Below are 26,652 nucleotides of genomic sequence, written 5' to 3'. Positions count from 1 at the left end.
ACTGGTGCCTGGCTTTTTTCTGGACAGGCTAAAGGATGTTAGATTAAACAAAGCCCTACACCAAGGAGGTCTATTTGACGCCTCCTGAGCACAGATCCCAGGACCCAGTCAGTTCCCTGCTGCAAACCCAGGCAGGAGAGCTCCACCCCGGTTCACACTAGACCCCACCCAAGCCTCCTAGCAGGGGGGGATGGCTTGCAAGGAAGGGCGAGACCACAGACAAGGTACAAGTGAGTGCAACAAAGTAATTATTTTATTAAAACTAACTATTAAATCAACAAACTAGCCGTACTTAAAACCCTTAATAATAACTATAAACTTACTAGATACATTGTCGAAGTGAAGATTCCTGAATGTGGTTATGAGATTTTTATTTAACCGGAAGGCAAAATTTAATTCGTTATTAAGGAGGGAAAGGTATAAAGGGTCAGGAGTTTAAAATCCCTGCTGCCAACCTATACAGGCAGAACGAGGGGTGCTAATCCTCGCTCAGGCCCGGGGGCAGGGCGCTACACCTGCCCCAAAATATAAACCTGGGGGGCGGTCAAGGTTGGGAGGCCTTCCATTTCCCTCTGTGGGCTTTATTTATAAGTTGCTCCTGGGAGGCCTTAGCTCTCCTTCAGGAAGCACTGTGTTGGCAGCCTGTGGGAGGTGAGGAGGCTGAGCCTTCACTCACAATTATATATAAATGGAGGAATATATAGGTAACCAGGGTAAGGACTAATACCTTCCTAATAAAATTATTACTAAATACCTTAATATATACTATAATAATAATAATAATATAAAACTGTCAACAATTAATAATTAAATGTGCTGTACTTTGTATACCCTGGGCTCCAAGGCCCGGCCTTGAGGGTCAGGCCCTCGGGTTCTGTGCCGACCTCGTCAGGCTGGCACACTGCAGGGGCGCGACCCCAACTCCTCCTTTGGGGGCCCCGATGTCCCAGGTGTTTTATTATGTGTCAGTCCAGGTAAGTTTACGTGTCTCGACGGTTGTAGTCCAATCCGGTAGGTATGTCTCGTCAGGTAGTTGAAAAAGCCGATGGTCAAAATGGCAGCGCGCAGGTAGAGACGATGGTAAGATGGTGGCCCCGGGATTGGCAGCCGAGCACGCAGTACCTGCCTTTTGGCAGGCCAGTTCAACACTCGGCCACCTCCCCATGGAGACCGCTTGCCTCTGGCGCTGCTTGAGAGAGGCGCTGCTGCTTGAAAGCCTTGGCACCTGCTTAAGCCCAGTCTGCGACGCAGGTGTAATGGCGGCGCTGAAGTGATTTAGCTCAAAGAAGGTGATTTCAGCTAATCTTCGCCGCTCTGGGCTGGCCTAAGGGCTCGGCGGGTGCCGCAGATGCAGCCACGCCTCCCTATATGGGGTAGCAGAAGCGAGTCTGTGTCCTCCAGGGCCACAGAATGGCCCGCAGCACCTGCTTATATGCAGGGAGTCCGTGCATACTTCATGATTCCAAATGAATATTCATGATTGTACCTGCAGTTTTCAATTAGGTCCTCTGGGGCTTGGAAGGTGCTAGAAGTTCTCACCTCCGCCCAGTCAGAGGCCTAGGATTTGAATGCCTATTCATGAATAATTCATGAGTTCAGGTTACTGGGGGAGCTAACTGACAAAAAGTGACTATTGGTAATGCTGCTAAATGGCAGCCTGTGACACTTTAGATTTTTCATGTGCCTGCACTGATTTTACATAGCCAAAGGCTTGTATTCCCTGGCCCACAGGGACAATTATGTCCAAGGTGTTAAAAAATCCTGACAACTGGAAGATAGCTAACGTGACGCCAATATTTAAAAAGGGCTCTAGAGGTGACCCTGGCAATTACAGACTGGGAAGTCTAACGTCAGTTCCGGGCAAATTAGTTGAAACAATAGTAAAGAATAAAAATTATCAGGCACGTAGAAGAACATAATATGATGGGCAAAAGTCAACATAGTTTCTGCAGAGGGAAGTCATGTCTTACTAACCTGTTGGAGTTCTTTGAAGGGGTTAACAAACATGCAGATGGGAGATCCAGTGGATATAGTATACTTAGATTTCCAGAAAGCCTTTGATAAGGTACCTCATCAAAGGCTCTTATGTAAATTCAGTTGTCATGGGATAAGAGGAAAGGTCCTTTCATGGATTGAGAACTGGTTAAAATACAGGAAACAAAAGGTAGGCATAAATGGTAAATTTTCCGAATGGAGAAGGGTAACTACTGGTGACCCCCCCACACCCGCCCACAAGGGTCAGTCCTTGGACCAATCCTGTTCAATTTATTCATAAATGATCTGGAGAAGGGGGTGAGCAGTGAGGTGGCAAAGTCTGCAGATGACACTGAACTGTTCAAGATAGTCAAGACAAAGGCAGACTTTGAGGAACTTCAAAAAAGATCTTATCAAACTGAGTGATTGGGCAACAACATGGCAAATGAAATTTAATGTGGATAAGTATAAGGCAATACACATTGGAAAAAGTAACCCCAACGATACTTACAATATGATGGGGGCTTATTTAGCTGTAACTAATCAGGAAAGAGCTCTTGGAGTTATCATTGATAGTTCCTTGAAAACATCCACACAGCGTGCAGAGGCAGTCAAAAAGGCAAATAGGATGTTAGGTATTATTAAAAAAGCAATAGAAAGTAAAACAAGGAGTATCTTACTGGCCCTATATAAATCTGCGGCATGCCCATAGCTTGAATATTGTGTACAGATGTGGTCTCCTCACGTTTAAAAAAGATCTCCTGGCACTGGAAAAGGTTCAGAAAAGGGCAACTAAAACAATTAGGGGCTTTGAACAGGTCCCGTATGAGGAGAGGCTAAGCAGAGTGTGACTTTTCAGTCTAGAAGAGAGAAGACTGAGGGAGGACATGATAGAGGTATATAAATTATGACAGATGTGGAGAGGATGAATAAGGAGACGTCATTTACTTGTGCCCATAATACAAGAACTAGAGGACACCAAATGAAAGTAATGGGTAGTAGGTTTTAAATTAATAGACGAAAGTTCTTCTTCACTCAGCACATAGTTAACCTCTGGCCCTCCTTGCCAGAGGAGATTGTGAAGATTAGGACTGTGACAGCATTTAAGAAACAGCTAGATAACTTCATGGAGGTTAGGTCCATAAAAAGGCTATTAGCTAAGGGTAGCAATGGTGTCCCTGGCCTCTGATTGTCAGAGGCTGGAGATGGATGGAAGGAGACAAATCTCTTGATCATTATCTTTGTTCCACCCCCTCCACTTGGGGCACCTGGCACTGGCCACTGTTGGCAGACACGCTACTGGGCTGGATGGACCTTTGGTCTGACCCAGTATGACTGTTCTTATGTAATGTTTCCCTTCTTGTTGTTTGACTCAGAGCATTGTGTTATGTTACTTTCTCTTGAAAAGTGAGGGAAAAGAGGGGGCCTCTGCCCAGTGAATTCTGATCAAAATGCATGCAGGGGATAGTTTTGTTTTTGAAATTGGTATTTGAAAATTCTTTTTGCTCAACAAAAATCTTTGATGGCAATTTTTTCTCTAACTCCAGTCCCCTAGAGATTTATGTTAAAAGACCTGACCCTGAACTTCTTTCCACTAGTATAAATCAGACCTAACATTACTGAATTAAATGGTGTTAAACCAGCATGCAATCAGAATTGGTATGAATGTATCAAAAGAGGGATTTAGAGGATGATATTCTTTAAAAAAATCTGTACGTTCGGAATTTTTGCTCAGTAGATTTGAATTTGTTCTGTGCTATTCAGCTATTTTTTCTCATGGCTGATATGATAGACCTATTGTACGTACATTAGTCAGCAATTCTGGGAGTCATCAAAGTGACTTTTGTGTGCTTTTTTTTTTCCCTTGGGTGGTCTAGAAGTTTTTGGCAACCTCACTGTCATGGGTTTTATTGTAGAATGTTGTTCTTTGTTGTTTTGTTCTTGAAGGTCAAGCTCCCATAGATTTAATGGCAGAGATATATAATAGTTCATCTCGTCTGGCCTCCTGTGTAGTACAGACGATTAGATTTCACCCTGCGACCCATTTGTGGAATCCAGTGATTTAGGTTAGAATAAAGCAACCCAGTCCTCAAAAGACCAAATTATGGTGTGCCCCAGGCAGAGAACTGGAAAGACTCAGGTGCAATGAATGTCCGAGGATCCCACAGCAGCTTTGAATTACGAGATTCATAGATGCCAAGGTCAGAAGGGACCACGGTGAGCATTTACTCTGATTGCTTATGTAACACAGGCCACAGAACTTCCCCAAAGTAACACCTAGCGTCAGGGGGGCTGACAGCCTTGCTGGGCCCGGGGACAAGATGAAGTCAGGGGGACTGGCTCCAACTGCCACTTTGGGAGTGTTCTGCTGACAGCCCGGTCTTCCTCATTGCACGAGAAAATAGGGATGTGTCAGTAGAAGGGGTTTTCCTGACATTTGGCCCTGTGTGGACAGACCAAATGTCAGGAAAGCCTCTCCTGACAGAACTGTTGGCAGGAGAAACACAAATGCATTGTGCAATTTGCATAATCTTTTGCCAACAATTCTCAGCAATTTAGACATAGCCTGTGTTGTATTAATACTGTCTGCTAGGTTTGCATGGTAAACCTTTATAGTTCAGGCTTAATAGCTCTTATTAAGATGGAATATTTTTATTGGCTGGTAAATGGACTGAATATATTAATATTTGTTTGTGTTACCCAAACTACAGAGGTTAGAAACATGGTAGGTCATCTGTGCAGGTTTTCTAAGATGGTGAGTGTAAACTCAGTGAGAAGGAGACAGGTATCAACTAACAGTTGTTTTTCATGTTGAGGTTGAAATTTGAATAACGTTGAGTAAAGTTATAGCTGCATGGCTCTAAAAGCCAAAAGGGACTAGTGTTGTCACATCTTGTTTCTTATATAAAAGAGGCCATAGGACATCCTTGTATGTATTTCTTCTTCCACACATGCTGGTAACGTCTGCTGAGTCATACATTCACCAGTTTCTCCCATGAGTCAGCTACATTTCATTGTAACACTTTTATAATAATCTATCCAATTGGAAGTGGATTCAATATTAAAAGTAAATAAAGGAAGCGATAAACAAGATAGTGCTTTTGCATTACTTTTAACTTGCTGAGGACAAACTGAACTAGGTATGTTTCATCCTGGGTTGTACGCTTAGGTTCGTTAAGTGTTGGGCATACATATACAAACCCTGCAAATTTACATTTTTATTCTCCAAGTGCTACTGGGACAATTAAGATCAGAAGGTGATGGTTAGGGTTAGGATTATGTTAGAAAGTGCACATGATTAAGTCAATAAGCATATTAATTCTAAAGTCAGTTATTAAAAGTCATCCAACCCTAGTCTGACATGCATGCGATACTTGGCAATGAAATGGAAGATGAAAATCTAGTTTAAAAAGCCCTTCCAAGCGATTCCTTGATACCTGTTCCCTCACCCCGAAGATATGTTTACTCTACTCCATATTGTAGTGTTCCAGTTCCAGCACAAGCACCACTTATAGAGCAGAGGCTCAGAAGAAAGGATTATGCTCAAAGAAATGACATTCAGGGTCACAGAGTTAAATATTTGAGGTTCTGCAGTCTCCTAAGCCTTCCATAATTCTGTCATCCTACTTATTTGGTTTGTGGGAGACGGCTGCGCTAGATGTCACATAGGATAGACCAATCTGCCTTCCTTCCAAACAGCTTACAGTCTATGGTCACTAGCAACACTTAGGAAGAAAGGTGAAGCATCAAATTTAAACTAGGTGACTGCATTTGGATTCTGAGGGATCCATGTGATTCCCTAGTTGACTGCAACCCATTTTCAGGGCTCAGTCTGCCTTAGTAAGCATTGGTGTCATCCACAAATGCTCAACGCCATCCATTGGTGGGTGGGTGGCTGTGCACCTGCACTATATTCCTTGTGTGCTCTGACCACTGGAGGAAGACAAAGCCACGCCAGTGACATAGTTAAGACCAGGGTGAGCAAACTTTTTGTGTTGGGCCCCACTTTTCCTCCCTGCAATTAGCAGTGCTCCCCCAACAGGTCTGGAAGCAATTGGAGGTCTCCCAAAAGTGACAGGCCATGAGCCCATGGCGGAAGTCAAGTGTGGGGAGGCAGCAGAGGCTGGAGGAGCCAGCAGAGACTGTGGGGGAGGCAGGCCAGTTGCGCTGATCCCCCTTATGAAATTTCATGCCTCCCTCTTTTGTGCACCCCTGCACTAGGCTGTTATGGCATCAGGTTAAGCAGGGCTTGCACTGCAGGCTAGTGTCCTCAGAGAGACAGCACCCTGCCTAATCAAAGCATAGGGTACACACCTGTGTGTGCCTTTCCTAGGGAGGAGGCTGGCTAGGGCATCTCACACACTTCCCCCAGGCACAATGGGGGCTCACCCTCTGCCTCTTCTGCCTCTTTACACCCCTTCCACTTTCCTTCCATGCGCAGTGCTTGCACCTTTACCCCCCCGCCCCGGCATCTTCCGCTCTACTCTGTGTTGGTTAGGCCTCAGCTGGAGTACTGTGTCCAAGTTCTGGGCACCACAGTTCAAGACAGATGTGGAGAACTTAGAGAAGGTCCAGAAAAGAGCAACAAGAATGATGGAAGGTTTAGAGAATGTGACCTATGAAGAAAGGCTGAAAGAATTGGGCTTGTTTAGTTTGGAAAAGAGAAGACTGGGGGAGGCGGGGCATGATAGCAGTTCTCAGGTACCTAAAAGGGAGTTGTAAGGAGGAGGGAGAAAACTTGTTCTTCTTGGCCTCTGAGGATAGAACTAGAGGCAATGGACTTAAACTGCAGCAAGGGAGGTTTAGGTTGGACATTAGGAAACAGTTCCTAACTGTCAGGGCGGTCAAACAGTGGAATAAGTTGCCAAGGGAGGTTGTGGAATCTCCATCGCTGGAGATATTTAAGAACAGGTTAGATAGATGTCTATCAGGGATGGTTTAGACAGTACTTGGTCCTCCCATGAGGTCAGGGGGCTGGATTTGATGGCCTCTCGAGGTCCCTTCCAGTCCTAGTAGTCTATGATTCCATGATCTCCTTGCAGGGCTATCCAGAGAAGCCCAAGCAAAGTTCAAGGCTCCCTGCTCCGGCTGCGGGGGGAGGCAGGAGTGGAGTAGTGCAGCTCACTTACACATGGCTCGCTCCTCTCCCTCACTGCCTCCAGAGGGAGTCACAGGTGCTCAGCAGCAGCCTTTTGGTGCCCTCTGCCTGGCTTCCCCAGGCAGTGTGGTATGGCTGCAGACAGCAAGCTCAAGTTTCTTGTGGAGCTGTGCCTAGAAGGAGCAGGAGGGGCTGCACAGGCAGGAGGAATGGAAGACATTGCAGGCCAGGGGTGGCAGCTGAGGTCGTGGGGGGGGGGAGCAGATTGCTCTGTGTGCCCCTTTTGAAATTTTGCACCCCCTCATTTTGCACACCCCTGGTTTAGACACACACTTTTTTTTTTACATGACTAAGAGACAATGCACAGCAGAACTTGGGAGATGCAAGCTAGGTTCTGTGGAAGAGTCTGTCCTTGGATTTTTCTCCCTATTTATTCGATGTGATGAATAACTGGCTTATTTGACTTAAAGCCTTGTGCTCCAAATGGAGCCTAGGTCATCTACAAGTCTCCTTCACTTCACTCTGTCTCAAGAGAAAACTTCTAGCTGATTTTAGGAGTACCCCAGTTGATGTCCTTTAATCTCAGTAGGTCTTCTCCATTTTGTCTGAGGTCATCTTCTTGTGCGGTTTCCTTGCAGGTTCCATGTGAGATCTTGATGGACTATGCTGGATGATGGTATTCTCAGAGTGTGGCTGAGCCATCCCCACTTTCTGCTCTTGACTTGAATGTCAAGTAATTCTTGTCCTGCTCTGTTCTAAAGCTCCTCATTTGTGATCAAGTCTTGCCATGTGATGCAAAAGATGTACCTCAGGCAACTGTTTATGCTGAAGAGGCTCCATGGAAAAAGTGGCACATCTGTAAACAACCATCTGATTCTGTGAGTTTAATGGGAATTGGATCAGAATCTGCAAATGGTTAGTAAACTTTTTCTGTAGTCTTAATGTGTTGCACAAGACCTTGACCACACATGTGGGTATGGGCAGGGAGAAGGAACTGTAAAAATACAAATGATCAGGTAGCTGCATGTGTTCACTCTGAGTTTGTAGGGCTCATATGATGTTCTGTATTTTGTTTCACAGACTGCTGCCATTTTACAACAACACTTGCTTGGATGTGTGTGAATGGGCTGCACCTTCTGTTAGAGCAATAACAGAACTTGTTTTTATTAGCAGGCAACCAAGAACAGATGACTTAAGCCACACTGCTTGCCCAGTGTGGCTGTGTTCTTAAATGTGCATGTTAGTTCTGGTCTTTTAGCCCACTTGAACAAGGTCTCAGCTGAAACATGCTTTCTGGCTGTGGGCTCATCAGTGCTGTTATTTGACTTCAAGCCTGGAACTAGGAGTAACAAAAGAATACTGGGACATCTGTGTCTAGCATGAACTAATCAGCACATGGGGGAAGGCCATGACCTAGACACCACCACACACATCTTTCAATATAACCAGTTTTGAAAGACCTGCCACACTGTACTGTGCCCTCTTCACTCACAGGCTAAGGGATCTTGTGGAGTCAAATCTTGGGTGATACAGGAATTAGCAGAGCCACCTCCCTAGCAACATATCTCCACCTTCCCACCCCCAACATGGAAGGCCCTTAGTGGGAGTCAGGGTCTCTGTGGAGAGGGCCTGGAACCAGGGTGACAGCAATTACTGTCATCTCTCGTACGTTTCATGGGCAATTTTACAGTTCTCTGCATTTTTCCTGCTGTGCCACTGACCTCCCTCTTTAGTGGGGCAATCCCACTCAGCAAAGGCTCATATTGACAAGGTTCTGGAAAGGGCTGAGAGCCAAAGCAGAGGCGCAGCGCCTGTGTCAGGATGACCTCATGTCTTGGGATTAATGAAAATCTCCAGTGGCTGCTGGTTTTGGTGGCAGCCCTCTGCGCATGGGATTGGGGTAGGAGGTGAGAGAAGCAAGCCTGAGTAGGGTCTGTGAGTGCTACCATAGTGTAAATGTTACTATGCTGGCTTCTTCAGTGGGGCAAAGCCAGCCACTTTATGCTCAAAGAAAGCATGTGATACAAATGCCAGTTCCAGACCTCCTTATGTATTCAAGTTGTCTGTACAGGCATTTTTTGTTGCCACTGTGACCAAAGTGACTTATGTTCTCATTGCATGACTTCAGCCACCTCCTTAGTACAAGAGCTATGAAGTGACCAGACCATGCTACCTAAAATACGAAATAGAGAGAAATAATCTGCATCACACCACAGGATATGTTATAATCTTCCATAACCCAACACTTTATTTAAAATTACATCACAATGAGAGTCTGTTAATAAAATACACTAATTCACACCAGTCTGCATTGCCCTCTTACTTCGTTTAGGGTTAGCATCATTCTTCACTTTATATTAAAGACTGATAGCATTAAAAATAACTACTGCATTGTACCAACAGTAGCTGATATCTACTGTAACAGGCAGGTTATAGAGGAACTTCCAGAGCTAATTTACACTTCCATTAACCTCCTATTTTTGGCACCATTACCTTTTTAATTTAAACCAAGCAAACTAATTCCATATTAAGCCAGTAAAATCACTGATCTGAAACACGGCAGTGATTGTCATGCAACTGCTGTCTAGAAATATATAAAAATGCGTCTTTTGGTTTAAAAAATAGGAATTCTGACTTGTAGTGCACAGTGCTTGACTGTGGTTACAGAACAGGACCAGCCCTACTGTACTGTCGCGATTATCATTTTGCTGTGATGTTTTGGCTAACACATCAGTCTGGGAATCATTTAATTGGTTGTTGATGGCTTTTTTTGCCTTTGGTCACTGAGTCACAGTTTAAAAACTCGTCAGGTAGGTGTGTGTGTGTGTGTGTGTGTGTGTGTGTGTGTTGGGAGGAAATCATTTCAGTCATAGTGTTGTTTGGATGAAAACATTGGCTACGCTTTCAGTTAGTTTTCGAGGCAAACAATGCTGCACAAGGTTTTGACAGTTTACTGGCTGCCAATTATCCAGCGTACTAATGAGACTTTAAAGCATTTGGAGATTGAGGCGCTGTGATCCACTGGGACAAGTCTTGTTCTCTCTTCCCCGGAATGATGGCTAACCATGTCTACAAAAATGCACTGAGAAAGAATGTATCATTAATAATAGCAGAGTAGTGCCAGGCCTTGTTTTTTCAAGTCTGTGCAATTAGTTGCTTTTGCAAATTTTCAGACTCTATGGTTTGGAGGTAAGGAGGGTTTTGTTTTGTTTTGTTTTGTTGTTGCTTTTAACTTTATGCACTCCATCTGCATCTGACTTCACATATTATCAGTTGAAATAAAGTGAAGCTTACGCTATATAGAACTGTTTTATTTTCTGGCTCCTGAATTGCACTATTTCAGTTTTTGGCACATTAACTAGAGATTGTTTTATGGTTCACTGATTGCAGGCTCGGTTGTACTCGTATTTATTCTGAAATACTTCTGTAACATCACTCACTTCCCTCCTGCCCAAATGATGCTGGGAAACAAAAGGAAATCTCACTACACTGTTATGGATAAAAGAGGTTTTTAATTAGAGTAAGGCCTATAAGCATCTTAGGGCTGTTGGCTCCAAAAAAAAGGACAAAGATTTATATTGTAACTGTAATAGTGTGTGTTCTTTTTCTGAGGGGACTATAAATTTGTACTAGTTATGACAGGCATCTTTTTTTTAAAAGTCTCATTCAGGCAAAAGCAGTGTTTATTATTTTTAAACTGATGAGCTCTCTTTCTGCCTCTGCTTTTAAAGGGCCCAAGCTTTTCCACTGCCATCAGTGGGCAATGTAGCAGGCCAGAACTGTAGGGTGTAAGCTCTCCCTTAACTGTTTTACACAAACAGACTCAATGAAGAAGGGACCATGATACTCAATATTTTTACAAGAAGAAAGAGAAATTACTTGAAGAACCTGTGAAATAGTAATTGACAGGGAGGTCTGACATTCATAGTAGAACAAATCCAGGCTTATGTAACATAATCACCATTTCTAATCAGTAACCCTGGCAAAACCCTCAACACCCTGAGGGTAAAAGTCATCTCTCAGATTCCCACTGAGATTTGTCATTTGCATGGATCTCTCCTGAATATTCCACATTAGTTCTGCACACAACTCCTGTTAAAGTCAATGGGAGGCCCCTAGGAGGAACAAGTGCAGACTATACAACAGGGCAGGTGAAAATGTTTTGAACATGGATCACCCTGACAATCTATGTAGTGGAAAGTGAGAGCAAAACTATATGAAGATATCAAAAGTATCCTTAAGAACAGATGGCTGGGATAGATAGGAGACCTAGGAATTCCATAGGTCACTCTACGCTAATTTGAGTAGTAGTAGTAGTAGTAGGCATCCTTCAGTCTACGTAGACTATGGATCAAAATAACAGGTGGAGAAGCAGCACATTGGCCATCTACACACATAGAGTGTGTATTAACAGGCAACTGTGGCAAAGAGTAAAATTTTGGCTGAAATAAATGAAAGTGGGAATAAAGTACAATATCTTAGCAAGGTCAGTTCTGGTTCATGGGCTATTTTGGTTCTTTACTAATGGATTTATACATGGACTTTGAAAGCTGCAATGTCTAGGTTTGCCAAACTTCATTATAATGTATGCCTCACATTTCACATACAAAAACTATCTCAAGCCTGAGAGCAGTAAGGCATAAACCTAGGAAACAACACATGAAGCGCAAGGAGATATCACTATGTTGCTTAACTGGAGTCCCTTAGCACTTAAATTTGCCTTTTTGGACAAAAATGTCCCAAAATATATTTCCCACATTTGCTCTCCCACTTTCTTTTGGGTGGAGCAGTCCATGCTATAGAGATACAGTCACTCAAGAATATACTCGGAAGACAGATAAAAATACAAAATACAAAACAAATGTATTATACTATTATAATATTTGAGTAATGGAGTCACTGTCAGACTTCATCTACTGCCAAACCGATGCATTTTTGAGGGAACTGGTTGAAGAGTGTTAAGCTGAGCCACTGTACAGGAACCAAACACAAACAAGCATTGTCAGGCAAGGGTAAGAGGGAGATTTTTCAGGGTGCACAGGTAGCAGAGATGGCTGTCAGATGTGAGCATGTGCTTTTCAGTTGTACCCACCAAAACTTCAGAGAAGATTTTTTTTCAGTCTGTGTCTATTGTTTTGTGGCAGGTCCTTGAAAGATCATCACATTTGGCCATCATGAATGCTTATAAATTTACCCCGTTCCTCCTTTTGTTAGGCTATGATTTCTTTATTTTTTAAAAATATTTTAAATTTTTTTAACTGTTAAAAAGTTTTATGGTAAAAATAACTCACTATATGATACATATACCCAAAATGATGTGATACTTTATATAATAAAAGATGAAAATATTCACTTTCCATAATAAAAATAAGTTCTATTTTTGTTTATTTTACAATATACTTAATATTCTTTTCTTCTTCACACTGAAAGTAAATAGGTCCCATTTTGACAACACGTTTGAGTCGATTAAAGTGGCAAGAGACTGGAGAATGGCTTATAAGCACTTTGAGCAGCCGCATTCCACATGCCTCTCCAGTTCTTCCATGAAGGAGGATCCATCCACACACTGAAAGATGTATTTCCGCCTTTTGCTCCGGAGGGGAACACAACACTGCCCATTACTGCAACTGCCACGACATTCCATCTGGGGAACTTTGGAGGCAGTGACACATGAGCTGTAACCATGCTGCTTACGGATCACTTCTCGGACAATCTCTCCCTGGCAAAGGTTCTCTGTAAAGATAATAGAGAGTGTAGAAATAGGTTTGTGGGGAGATTATAATTTAGCAATGTTTTCTCCGAAGGGAGAGCATTACGAACATGGAAATTTGGAGATGTGCCCTTGAGGCAGGAGTTGAGAATGCAGCACTGTGCAGAGGTTCACAAAAGACACTCCCCAGTTTGTGCTTTTAAAGTTTTATTCCTTTGTCATTCACTGGCTTCTTATTTAATGAACTCCAAGATTGTTAGAGAAAGGAAGGATAGGGAAGGGAAGGTGATAATTATCTTGTAAATCCCTCCCCATCAACCAGCTCTGTGCATGTGCTGACATTTATTTTATTAGAAGTAAACAATGATGCATACGGCCTCAGTTCTTAGTTTGTAACAGGTGTAAAATACTATCAGGACAGAATGGTATTCACTTTGTGCAGCAATGTATTTATACAAGGCAGCATAGAATCAGGCCTGTTTTCCTTCAACAGAAGTGGAGATGCGTTAACAAACAATAGTCATTTAAGCTTCCCACACCCCTGTACAGTATATTTCATCCCCATATTAGACAAAAAAATATATATGATTAGTAAGACCATTAGCCTACATGGGAATTGTTTATTGACAAACAATGAGAAGTCCTGTGGCAACTTACAGACTAATGGATTTATTGCAGCAAAAGCTTTTGTGGGCAAAGATGCATCTCACGAAGTGGGTCTTTGCCGATGAAAGCTTATGCTCCAATAAATCTGTTAGTCTATAAGATGCCACAGGACCTCTTGTTGTTTTTGCAGATATAGACTAACACGGCTACCCCTCTGACATTTATTGACATGAGACCCATATCTGAAACATTTAAGTTCCCTAGACCCATTGATACAAACTTTGGCAAGGCTGATCTTCCCTTACATCCTTTCAGATAAGATATATAGAGTTTCATGCAGCTTACTCTGTGCATGTCTGTTGAGACCCTCAAACCCAACATTCTTCTGGTATGAACTTTGATAATGTGGGCTTTGCCCAAGTCTGCTTGGCAGCATTTCCTATCCTAACCTATTGTGCAGTCATTGTGCAGCAGTCAGATTAATGGACTTTGGTGCCACAGGACCCTTTGTTGCTGTTTGCAAACACTGTGATCCTTTCAGATGAAAGCTGCTGTCTAAATAAAACAAAACCACTACCTAAATAAAAGGCCAAACTGTTGCTTTGACAGGGAAACAATGGAATGAGTAGCAGAATGAGTTAGAACCTCCTGAGTCTCTAAAAGGCTGTCTCATTTGGGGACTAAACAGATGTGGAACAGACCCAGGGGCTTGGCATGCCCAAAAGTCCAGGAGAATTTAGGAAAAGCAGAGAATTCTTGAGACTCCATTTCAAACCTGCACAGATCGGGTAGGGAAGGAATGAGGGCCCCTCACATTACTCATTTTTCACAGCATGGTTACTAAAGGAGCAGAGCTTTGTGGGAATTCTGCCCTTGCTTTCTGAACTTCCTCTTTGGGGATGTGTTGCAATGTGGAATTTTCATCCCCATAATGCAATGAGGGCAATCTTTGTAGTGATGAAAAGAAAAATGCCACAGGAAAGCACCCGCCTGCTTAGACATCCCACTCAGGCCTTGTCTTCATTACATAATGGATTGATTCTGCAGCGATTGATCCACTGGAGGTCAATTTATTGTGTCTGCTTAGACTGTGGTAAGTACATCGACTTCAGCTATGTTATTCACATAGCTGAAGTTGCATATCTTAGATCCTTTGGGAGAATGAGGGAGCGGGGGGTGTAGTGTAGGCTAGCCCTCAGAAATCACAAAGCTACAAACCTCCAGGATGCAGGCGGAACAGAGCTGTTACCAAAGAGCTACCCTTTCCCACACATTCAGACAACTTCTGGCCAGCTCTTACGTTGATTCTCTTGCCTCCTCAAATTGCCCTCAAGGGGTCATTGTCCCTTTAATAAGAGTTAAATGGAGGGAGACAAACGTGAATAGAAATGACAACAGTGTCCCAGGCACTGTAGCCAGGCATACCTCTGTCACAGTGCTCGCCACTGTAGTCAGGGTCACATTCGCAGTATGGCTCCCCATGTTCTGAAATTTTACACTGCCCATGGTTGCATTTCGTAATTCTGCAGGGGTTTGAGGAGTCATTCTTCTTGTCACAATACATGCCTGTGTAACCCTCTGCACACTTACATGAGTAAGCAAAGTTGGCAGCGACACATTTACCATGGATACACCTGAAAAAGAAGAAAAGTTTAGAGCTGGCTTATATGTGTGGGGTTTGAATTAGGGCAAGAAGAAACCTCAGTTTTTCCAGGGATGTTTATTTTGTATGTCTGAGCTCTTGCATAGTTTTGGGCCATTAGTCTAAAGAAAAGAAGTGCAGTGCCAGGCATGCTGGCAGAAACTGTAAATGAATCTTGGATAATACTCACAGAAAGCAAATTCTGAATTTACTGATCACAAAAACTTCTCATGGGAAACTTGAGCAAAGATTAGGCTCATTCAGTAATGGATGAAATAATATAATTCATCCAACCAAAATACCTTAGGTTTAGAGGATCAGTACTTGAAACTAACTGCTTGTGAACAATCCACATGTCAAAGCATGCTTTGAGAAATTAATTGACAGATTATTTCACATGACAGATAAACGTGAGAAAAACTTTCAGTGGAATTTGTAAAAAAAAAAAAAAAAAAAAGCTAAATTACTCTTAAAAGCTTGTCCCAGTAGAGTTCGATGGTTTCAGGATACAAGAGACCTACAGTGGGATTTGGTGTTTCTGGAGAGAGGATGCGTGTTGAGGAAGTGCCATAGATTTCAGTCTGCGGGTAGATGAAGGCTCAGACTGTGGAAGCAGGGTGAGGAGGTGAAAGGGACATCTTTATGCTTGGGGATGCCATATTGTGGTACAAACATTTCATATATCTAAAGCCCTGTTTTATATAATATTTCCCTCTTTTACTTTTACTCTTGGCATTTAAAATAATTTCACATTTTAAAAAATGTTTATCTGAACACTTGCCAGTTTCACGTGTGCAAAATAGGCAGTAATAAAAAACAAGAGATAATAGATGCAGTAGTGAGGTCAGCATACAGAAAAAGTAATTAACTGGAGTCACATTGTTTCAAAAAAGGCATATTCTATTATATGCAGCTAATTCCTGCTCCCTAACCCTTGTTACTCATCCTCCCACCCTCTGCTCTTCAGTTTTGCATTATCACGTCACTGCCTAGATTGTAAACTGGCTGCATGGAAGCTACCACTACCCAGTTTTATGAGTAGCTTATAACTTTAAAGACTTAAATCCTGTGAAGTGCTAGGCATACTCAGACCTCCAGTGCTGAGGTTGCTCCAGCCCTCCCCTGAGGTGTTCAGCACCACACAGTATTGCACCCAAATGCCAGTTTAATAAATGGTTGCTGTGTCAAGTGAAATTCCTTTTCACTCTGTCCTGTGGATGATAAGAGATTGGGTCACTCTGTCAAATGCATGTTTTTCCAATATCCCTTTCCCACAGATTCTCCAACAGCTTACCATGGGAGTGGCTTTTAATACCGAAGTATTTCCACCTTTCTGAGATAAGATAGAGGGCTCCACAGACTATTGGTCTGTGCTGGTTTTGTCTATTTGTGTTCCTGTCAGGAAATTAATTTATCTATCCAGTACTCTGACATGAGTGTGCATGTTGTTTTTTTGAATTATAAACATAGGACTATACATTATTTCTTACTCTACTGCTGTTCCCCAGAAGCTCTGCTCCAAAGAGAACTCTTAAGGACAGCAGAGTTTGCGATGGCTTGGTGGATTCTGAACCGATTTAAGTTAGGAAGCATAGTTCTAAAGACCAACATTGTTACAACACTTGGAGAGTTAGACCCTGAACATCCTGTCTAGCACCTGCTCTAATGGGCAGTACCTTTTGGGTGTGGATGCATCAACAAAATAACCCTAAACCTACAGAAAACTCATACCTGGATAAGGATCTGCAATCAATGGATCAAACTACAATGTGTATGCACTTATGTGGGGTTTATGTATGCCATGCTGGGCTGTTGATGTGAATGCCTCTGCTTCTTCTGGGCAAGTATCTGAACTGGAGAGCAGATCTGTGCCTTGGAATCCTTCTAAACTAGAGGCAGTTGATGTTGTTTTCAGAGGTGAAGAGGCCTCACAACTCCTAATGTTGTGGTTTCCAACATGCTAACCACTAGCCACATGTAGCTCTTTGGCCGATTGAGCATGGTTAGTTGGCTTGAACAATAAATATGTTTTCAGAATATTATGGGTAGTTCACTAATATATATATTAGCTAATGTTTCAGAACTGGTTGGACACCATGATAATGACTTCAGTGGGAGTTCAGCACATCTGAAAATGAAGTGTGGCACTGAAAGATAAAAAGTGAAATCTCAGTTCATTAAAGAGAGTGTTCCCATCAGCACCAAGTTGACTGTACCTGTTATTAAGGCAGGGGTCTCCAATTTCCTGGTCACACAGTGGACCCGTCCAGCCTGGGTGACATTCACAGATAACACTTGTCTTCTCTATGGACCGGCAAATGCCGTGCTTGCAGATATTACAGGATTTGCAGCCAGGAAGGACTCCTAATGACTGCTGGGGTAGATCCTTAAAGTCCTGCAGCTCATTATTAATGCGAACATCATGGATACATCCATGAAAGCCATTTGACGTTCTATCTGTGCCTTGGCGCAATGAAGATAAACCAGTAGATGTTGGAATCCCTTCAAATAAAACAGAATATAAAGATCATCTGGCACTTGCAATAATAATGAGATGAGCTTACAATGTCTGGCGCTTCTGTTGCACCTTCTCTTTGAGCATCCAAAGCCCTTGATAAACATATATGAACTAAATTTTAGTATATGTCCAGGAGGACAGGAGTTCAGTATTCTTATTTCCATTTAGCAGATGGGGAATTGGATCGGCAGAAAGATAAAAATACTTGTCCACAATTGCACAAGAGATGTGGCGGAGCACTGAAAAGATTCCAGCTGTCTGGACTCAAAACCCTGCATTTCAACCATCAGATCATGTGCCTTCAATTTATATTTTTAAGCCACTTTAATCCCAAAGTTCTTTAGAAACTATACAGGAATTTCTTAGTTTGCCAGTGAAATGCTCCTACCTATGGACTTCAACAAGAAAGCTAACAGTGCTCAGCAACAATTTGTAGCAGTGAGGCCAGGAAATAATAAAGTTGTAGCCAATTACAGGTAATGCAGGAGAAATCTAGACAGCTGTTTATATTGGATGTGGCACTGGGACTAACACCCTAACACTTGTTAAGTGCCTGGGGACATTTTGAATTATGTCTCTAGAGGACACATGTTTAGCAGATCTATCTTAGGAAGACATTGAGGTTGCAAAGGTAAGCAGTCAAAAGCCAAGACTATTTGAAGGCTCTGTTATTACATGATTACACATAAAAGTGTCTAATTATACAATCGTTTTATGTTTTTTTCCATAGGACATACTCATTTTTTTTTTCTAGAGCTGTATCTTTCACACAGATTGAGTGGTTCAGGGGAGATGTTCCCATAGCTTTGCTGTCAGGTCAGCTCTGCTTCGTGAGATTCTTTAATCTCTGACTTTCCTAATTCTTAATATGAGTTAAGATATAGCTCTGTCCAAAACAAGATTACCTGGTTTTCAGGTTTGAGAGGATAATAATTCACATGGGAAATTGATTATTAAAAGGATTATTCCCAAAGGGCCTGATGCAGAACGCAGTGAAGCCAAAGGGATTTGTTACCATCCGCTTCAACAGTTTTTGGATCAGGTCCCAAAGGCCCTTAGGGATCCATTATAAACCGGCAGTCATTTGTGTTTTGTTTTATTCTTGTGAATTTGGAAAAGTCACTGCTGAAGAGCAGATGCTCTCTATCCAGTCCAAGTTCTGCAATGCCCATCACACAGTATCTTCAAGCATACCCTATATGGCTTCACAGACTGTTGAAGTAAAGGGGCTACAAACATCTTGACAGACTACAATATTGGTATGGGTTATTTTTTAATCTTTTAATGTCTTTATTCCAGGATAATCATTTTCATAGTGGTAACATGATCTGCTGGGAAATGGCAGCTGTATTATGAGCTGAAGGAACTTTTGGAAGAGTATCAAGAGCTCAGCTATTGTTGCAAAGAGTGATTGAACATACCTCCAATGTAGAGTGGGGTGTTGAGGCTGACTGTGGGTTGTTTCTGCACTGTGCCAAGACTCCTGGGGGTTCCTTTATCCACAACCAAGTTCAATGTTTGGTTCAGCATAACCAACTCCACACTGTGAAACTGCCCATCATTTATTGTTTCCACACTAAAGGAGAAAATGAAGAAGGAAGACACTCAGAAGCTGCTTAGCTGTGACTTTCTTGTTCTGTTATAGACAATAAACCATTTCTATCCCTGGAAAGAAAATGGCACACTGTTGGCTGCTTTCTGATCAGCTGTCTTTTTTATACCAAGCACTTTGCAAAGGGTAAAGAACTTTAAAGATGCAACTTCATACTCATTTTGAGTCTCATATAATCAATATATATACAGATTCACCTCTTCAAATATTGTTAGTTATTGGGGAGGCTGGGAGGATTACAAACAATTTGTGAGCTGGGGAATAGCCAACTGACATAACATAAAATGAACTCCACATTTGTTGTTCTTACACCTACAGATATTTTTCTGTGGGACTAGAGATTCAAATGAGTTAGAAATGCAATCTCTCCAATAATTACACATGCTAAATATCAGCTTGGATCCTGTACAACATCTAAAATTAACCTGTTCTTTACAATGCAGTCTGAGCAATTGCATAGAAATTAGGAGCACAATGACACACCTATTTTTTTCTGAACTCTAGCCCACTGCTTACATTGGAGAACATTTTATCCTAAGCAGCTTAAACTCTCAGCCCTGTAAGTTGCATACTGCTGTGCCCTGAAACAATATGGAAATTTTATTCTACTCCAAAATGCAGAGAAAAAGAGGGACATAGGAACGGGATGCAAAGGCTACACAAGGGATTAATTGCTCTGTGATAAATCAGTGCGTTTTCCAAAGTACACTCGTAGTAATGGAATTGAAGAGTTTTTTTCCACTGATGCAATTTTAGCAAACATTACCATCTCTCTTCATCGTACACATGTGAACATTACTGCACAATATTATATTAATAGTAATGGCTACAGCAGGTGTTAAATAATGTGCTTTTTAAGCTACACATGCACTCAACTCTGCCATTACCCATCGCTCTTAACCGGCTGCAAGCCTTGTCCAGTGCTAGGCCTCTTCTAACCAGACTTTCCAGTTGTGTGTGGTTCTACCATGAATGCATGGGGGCAAAAGACATGGGAGAGTGAAGAATTCCAAGATGTTGCTTAGTCTGGAAAACTAATTCAGAGTTGCTGAACAATACCCGGTGAAAGATAAATGGAAGTGCATCAAGTCATTTATTCTCAGTCAGCAGGCCCATATGGCCAGCCTCTTATAGCTGACTAAGTTAAAATGATCTAAAGGCCAATTCTAAGCTGTTGATGTCTGTGGAAGTTTTGACCATTTATCATCATCATCACCATCATCAATAAGTGTGGGCTCAGAGCCTGTTGGTGTCGATACCTCTCTCACTATTTCCTTCCATTTTGACCATTAGGATAAGACTTTCAGAAATGAGATACCCAAAGGAGGAAATGACAAAAATTGACTTGTTCATGGAATAGTTATCATTCAACATCTAAAATAGACCTGATACAACTGATAACATCCATGCAGAATTAGGCAGAAGTTATTAATGTGGTGGCTTTTAAGGAACATCAGGGTGCTCAGAACAGTGATATTGCTGATTCAGAGGGTAGCATTCTGAGAAAGGACTGACCCAATTGCCACAATATGGTGGTGCAAGCCTTGTGCTGGGAAGACCGTCAAGATGAAAGAGGGCAAGGGCACTTGTCGTTATTAAACATCATGTGAAATTTTACGGACCCATGAGGCGCTTAGGTACTATGCGCTTATATAAGAAACCAGACAGACATATAGAGGATTGATGTTAAAATGTTGTAAAAGTAGTTCTTCTGCAGAACAGTTCCCCAGTAATGACACTTATATAATGTTGTGACCTTGCATTTCCAGTGAGTCGTTTGTGTTGTGATGGCTGTACATTTTTAGGATAGTGTGAGGACTCTAAGAAGGCAGGTACTGGCAATTCACACTTGGTGGTTCTGTAGTTCTCTCTGAGATCTAGAAGTGTTCCTTAGTGAGCAGAGACTTCATGCCACACAGAGGACTAAGACTTATTTAGCTGCATTCCTAAAAGATTCGATAGAGCAGATTAAACCAGTTCCCTGGACAAATTCCATCTGGTCACATTTTACCAATTGAAATTCTCTCTGCAGTGTCAGTTGGGCAGAGCGGTGTTGACATATTGCTATAAACTGCTGCTTAGAAGTTCTTGTGTGCTATCTAATGTATGCCAGATTCCACAGAGGAGATGGCTGTGTTTCAGTGGTGGATGAAATGACCTCTGTACATCCCATACATACCTCACAGGAATATTCTGAAGTTTAATTCACATTTTGTAAGCTTTTAGAGATTCTCAGCAGAAAGCCTCTGCATAAACACAAAGACACATTTTTAATTGTTGAACTCTGCAGATAAGTCAATGAGAAAGGAAAAAGACTCTACAAAAATATTTGCTCTGAAGCGTGCGTGCTGAGGAGCAAGCAGGAATGGCTGTTTAACAAGCAACCTTCCCCCCCACAGTGGGATCAATGTCTGAAGATGAAACAAGACTACATTCTTATCTGAAGACGTCCAAGCTGTGACTATGTGGCAGAGGACAACATTATCACTTTTGGCACTGTTAGCTTTTATTTGGGCCAGTACTTCACAGACATCAATCATCAACTCCTCCACAGCATCTGGTTTTCCAGATTAGAGCTTAAGAGCTTTGAGTAACAGACACATGGAGGCCCATGTATCCTGTTGACTCATCTACGTTTCAACCCCTAATTCTTCACTATTTTTAGTGTTCTCAAAGCTAACATTTTAACTCCACTGGGAAACTTAGAGGCATGGATGGTTTTTTGGTCCCATTCTGAAGCTGTAACTGTCTGGAAGTTGTCTAGTTCCATTTTTTTTGTCCTTTCACCCATAAAAGAAAAATCTTGCATGCCCAAACTTTGCTCAACCATTTCAGTTTTATGAAGCTGACAGTCAAAACTGACTGGGTGCACGTTTTCTTTTAAAACAAATGCTCCTACAGAATGGAGAGCCCGTGCTAATGCCCAAAGGAAAAGAGGCTCTCAGAAAACTAGATAACAATAACAGAAAATCAAAGCATTTGTTGCTGTCAACAAAAGAAATTGCAGAAAGGATTTGGACTCAGAGAGAGAGACACACATACAGGAGAAGGGTGAGGGGGAAAGTGTTACGTGAATTCTTTCTTAAAGCTCAATGTGCCATTGGGCCTCTAGGAGACTCAGCGATCGTCTGAGACAGTTGGAGACAGTGGCTTGGCGAGAGATAAAGGGAAGAAAGCCACAGATGCTCAACAGTGCATTGTAACTGGGCGCAGAACAAACTTGCTGTGCTCTGCTGTTTTTTCGAGGGGCTTCTTCCTGACCCAGCTTTCTGTAGGGTTTTCTTAAAATGCTAATTGAATTTTCATTGGTCATCAGTTACCGAGAGCTAGCCATGTTAGTTTGTACCTTCAAAAAACAAAAAAGCAGTCCTGTAGCACTTTAAAGACTTACAGAATAATTTATTAGGTGATGAGCTTTCGTGGGGCAGACCCACTTCTTCAGATCAGGAAAATTCAGATTTTCCAGATCTGAAGAAGTGGGTCCTTCCCATGAAAGCTCATCACCTAATAAATTATTCTGTTAGTCTTTAAAGTGCTACAGGACTGCTTTTTTGTTTTATTGGCCATCAGGTGGTCTTAACAGCTTATCCTCCTAAACAGTTATCAATATAGAACTACCTATCTGAGTCAGGGATTTGTTGCATTTCATTGGTATTTTCATTCTACAGAGGCACTGTGAGGTGCCTGAGGTACTTTAGCTTTTGAACCTGATATGTTTACAGTAGTAATGATGTGATAAACGTGAGTGATAGTGTTAAGACACCAACAGTAAGGTGTAAACACTTTAGGTATCTGCAAGGCCCTGAGGCAAGAACTCAAAAAATGAAGCTATGTTCACTCTAATGTCCAATACACTCTAAAAGTCTACCACTAGATGGAGATGCAGCATCAAAGCCAGGGCTGTCAAACTTGAGAAACCATCCTCTGATAATTTAGTATTTTTCCAATTGCTAGCTCCACACCAGAATGTTAGCAGTTTGATGCACAAATGGATATTGCATTAGCCTATATGGTCAGGATACACAACTACAACAATTAAAATGTTAAATGACGGGGCTAAGGATTTGTTGTAGCTTGTTTCCTAGAATTTACTGACTAAAATAAGTCACACACCTGCTGCCTGAGACTACTAAATCTGTCCCCTTTTGCAAATGCTTTTGTGAGCCATGAGTAAACCATGATCATTTAAATAAACAAATATCAAAAAAGTTCAGTCAAGGTAAAATACAAGATGAATCAGAATCAACTCTGGTTTGGGAGTTGCAAAACCAAGTGCTGGCTCATTAAAAAACAGTCCTCAACTTTTCATCTTCGGTAGCTTCCAAATGAAAGAGTTACAGTATTGTGGGCCACGACCACAGAAGGCCACAAGTTTACAATCTATACTTGTTAAATGAAAAAAGGGAATATTTTAAGTGTCAACATTTGAAGGAGTTTTAATGAATTTGATTTAACAAAACAACTTGCCCCAAAGTACATAGTAGAAAGCGCCAAAACACAGTTTTATATTCCAAATGTGGGATTTGCTTCACAATTTGTATAAACAGTTTAGGACCCCCTATTGGTCAACATCAGTTCACTGATTTTATTATAGTAAAAAAGGTTAAAAAATACCTTCATCTTTTAGCACTTTACAAACATTACATGGAGGAATCATTTCACCTACCATCTAAATGCATCCTTTTCTCCCACAGAAATATCAAGCAACAGAATAGAACAGAAAGTGAGGAATCAGCCCAGTAAAATTTCAGTTAATTAGGCAAACTTTAAATCATGATCTGAGGACACCAGTACGTCAGTCAGAGGTTATGGGTCTATTATGGGCAGGTGGGAGAGGTTCCAGATGTTCATGACAGTCCCCTCTGGTTTTAAAGTCTATGAATCAGTAATGACCTAGATGCAACAGTTTTGCCAAAAATGCCATGGGAGCACTAACAATTCAAGAGCTGTAGTTCTTGATTTTACCCATTTGCTTCCAACAGAAAAGTGTCTTTGCATCCCATGAAGAGGCACTAGGCCAGCACTGGCTGCCCTGAGCGAATCACCAATACCACTTCATGCTGCATTTAGATATTAATGTGCGCTCTCCTCTCTAGTTACTTATTGATCCTGATTCTTATAGATTGTAAGACCTGACAAATCACATTTTCAAGCTATATAGATATGGGTTGTGATGTTCCTCCAGATCTGCTAAGTCTCCCCTTTTCCTGGGAAGGCTCCTGCTTTTAAGTGTCCTGGTTTGGGTGTGTATGTGGGAAATCTGGGATCTCTGTTCCCACATTCTCCTAGTCTTTAGGCTGAAGCACATGACTTGAGAGCAAAAAGACTAGCAGAGCACCTCACCACCATTTTCCCACCTCTGAAGGCCACCTCTGGGGCGCACCACCTTTGACTCCCTCTGCATGTAATGCAGGGGGCTTTCAGAGTAGAGAGCTGTGCTGATGGCAGCAATGGCAGAGCAGGGGCTGGAAGTGGCCTCTACAATCCCTGGTTTGCCAGAAATTGGTCTTATCTGTCTGATACAGAAACCCTCATGACAGACAGACAAAAGTCACTTAAGACCTCAGAGCTCCTACTAACTGTGGCTCTCTGGGACATTGTTAGAAGCAATCACCTACATAATGGTGGTGCCCAAACCTAGGGCCCTGCTATGCTGGACACTGTATAGAGTACAAACAGCAGACAGCTCTGAAGAGTGTATTTGCAAACCCACAAAGAGATAAAGGGGAAGAAATACAACACACAAGCCAAGGGAGTATGGTGAGCAATTGGTTTGTTTTTGTTAGTTAAATGATGGCATGGAAATGCAATGAAAAATATGTAAAAATGTCTTCTGTATTGTATTCTCTCCCGCACATTCTGCTGCAAGTCCCTCATGCTCCCTCCTCAGTGGCCATAAGATGTCAAAAGAGGACCCCCCACTAATTTTCCCAGGAAAACTAATCCTTTTTCAACTACCATAATCATCTTGTAACATGATTACTATTTACTGACATAGTGTGCTTTTGACTCTAGCAGAGCAACTGACACTGTAAGAGGTAAGAAATTAAAAAGAAAAACATCTTTTACTAAAGACAAGACATATAAATGAGGTAACGCATAGCCACTAGCTATGCAAATTCAGGTAGAGATTCATTAGCCAAAATCTCCACATTTTCCAGACATTCTGTCTAAATAGCTCCATGCCTCGCTAGGCTGAAGTGAAGCTGGAGAGTGACTGAGGGATGGAGCAACTGGAAGGACCTCAAATCTTTAAAGCACATAACAAAAGAAAGCAACCTGAAACCATTCGTCAACAGGATCTAACAATCTCACAGCAGATCAGAATAAAATTTGGGAGAGGTGTGTCAAGGCAAAGAAATACCACTTGCAGACTCCAGTGAACTAGGGTGGGGATGGGAAAGAGGAAGAAATGGGGAGCTCCATCTGACATTTTTGTACCTCTGCTGAGTTTTACTTGCAGCTCTTGCATTCCTAATTCCAGTTATACTGTATGTTAGTCTCTGAGCTAAACTAAGCTTCTTCACAGCAGTTAATGCAAAATGAGTTATAATAGTATCTGTAGACGTTGCTGCAATGTTGTCTCTTCACACACCATCAGCTGAAGCCAAGTTAAAATGTATCAATAAAAATGTATGAGGCTGAAACTCCGGCTCAGAGATATACAGGTGCAAAAGACCCATCAAATTACTTATATTCCGGCCCTCAGCAGTGCAGGATTATTCCCTACAGCATACTCTGTGCTTTTGTGTTCAGTCCAGTTTGAAATGACTTCAGGATCAGGCTTTGAATGAGTCCCACAGCCTACCAGATCTCACAAGTGGTCTTTGATTCTATTTGCTTTTTTTTATACCACTTTGCTGAGTTATAGTTCCTTGAGCACTCTAAAGAGTTCCTGTCTCTCCTAGGTGGATTATTGTAATGCACTCTGTAGGTGACTGCCTTTAAAGAGTCTTTGGAAACTTCAGCTGGTCCAGAATGTGGCTGCCCTAGTTTTAACTAACACTTGTTATGTAGAGCACATTATGCCAGTATGTTTCTGCACACAATTTAAGGTATTGGTCATGACTTATAAAACCCTAAATGGGTTGGGTCCGTGGTATTTAAAGGACCATCTTTTCCTATATGAAGCTGCCTGGTGATTGAGGTCAGCTGTGGAGGCTCTGATCACTGTTCCCCCACTTAAGGAGATATGATTAACATCAACAGGGAGCAGAGCCTTCTCAGCCTTTGCTGCTAGGGTGTGGAATTCTCTTCCCCAGGATATTCACATAGCGCCAACATTAAAATTGTTTTGGTGCCAGGTTTGTGTGTGTGATCCTTCTTTTGAGATGTTTTAGTGGGTTTTATATCCTTTTGGAGTTTTGTATTTTAAAATCTTTCTATATATGTTTATATTTAAAAAACATTTGTTAGCCACCTCAAATATCTGAAATAGAAAGGTGGGGTAAAAATATTTTAAATAAATACAGTAAGATATGTGCACTCAAGT

The 26,652-nt window shown here is 41.8% G+C and overlaps 1 protein-coding gene across 2 annotated transcripts in view; it reads right to left on the bottom strand.

Moving 5' to 3' along the window:
- Positions 1-12,440: 12,440 nt before the first annotated feature.
- The window catches only part of SLIT3 (slit guidance ligand 3), a 738,435-nt gene continuing 724,223 nt past the window's right edge, over positions 12,441-26,652 (bottom strand). For both annotated transcript variants that reach the window (XM_075009368.1, XM_075009369.1), the window contains 4 exons: positions 18,970-19,124; positions 17,247-17,532; positions 14,814-15,022; positions 12,441-12,805 (listed from right to left, as the gene is read on the bottom strand). In XM_075009368.1, the coding sequence (XP_074865469.1) occupies positions 12,567-12,805; positions 14,814-15,022; positions 17,247-17,532; positions 18,970-19,124 (889 nt within the window). In that variant the 3' untranslated portion in view covers positions 12,441-12,566. The remainder of the gene's footprint in view (positions 12,806-14,813; positions 15,023-17,246; positions 17,533-18,969; positions 19,125-26,652) is intronic.

Source organism: Carettochelys insculpta, chromosome 15 (genome assembly GCF_033958435.1).
Source record: "Carettochelys insculpta isolate YL-2023 chromosome 15, ASM3395843v1, whole genome shotgun sequence".
NCBI lineage: Eukaryota > Metazoa > Chordata > Testudines > Carettochelyidae > Carettochelys > Carettochelys insculpta.
This window is presented reverse-complemented; position numbering and strand designations above follow the sequence as displayed.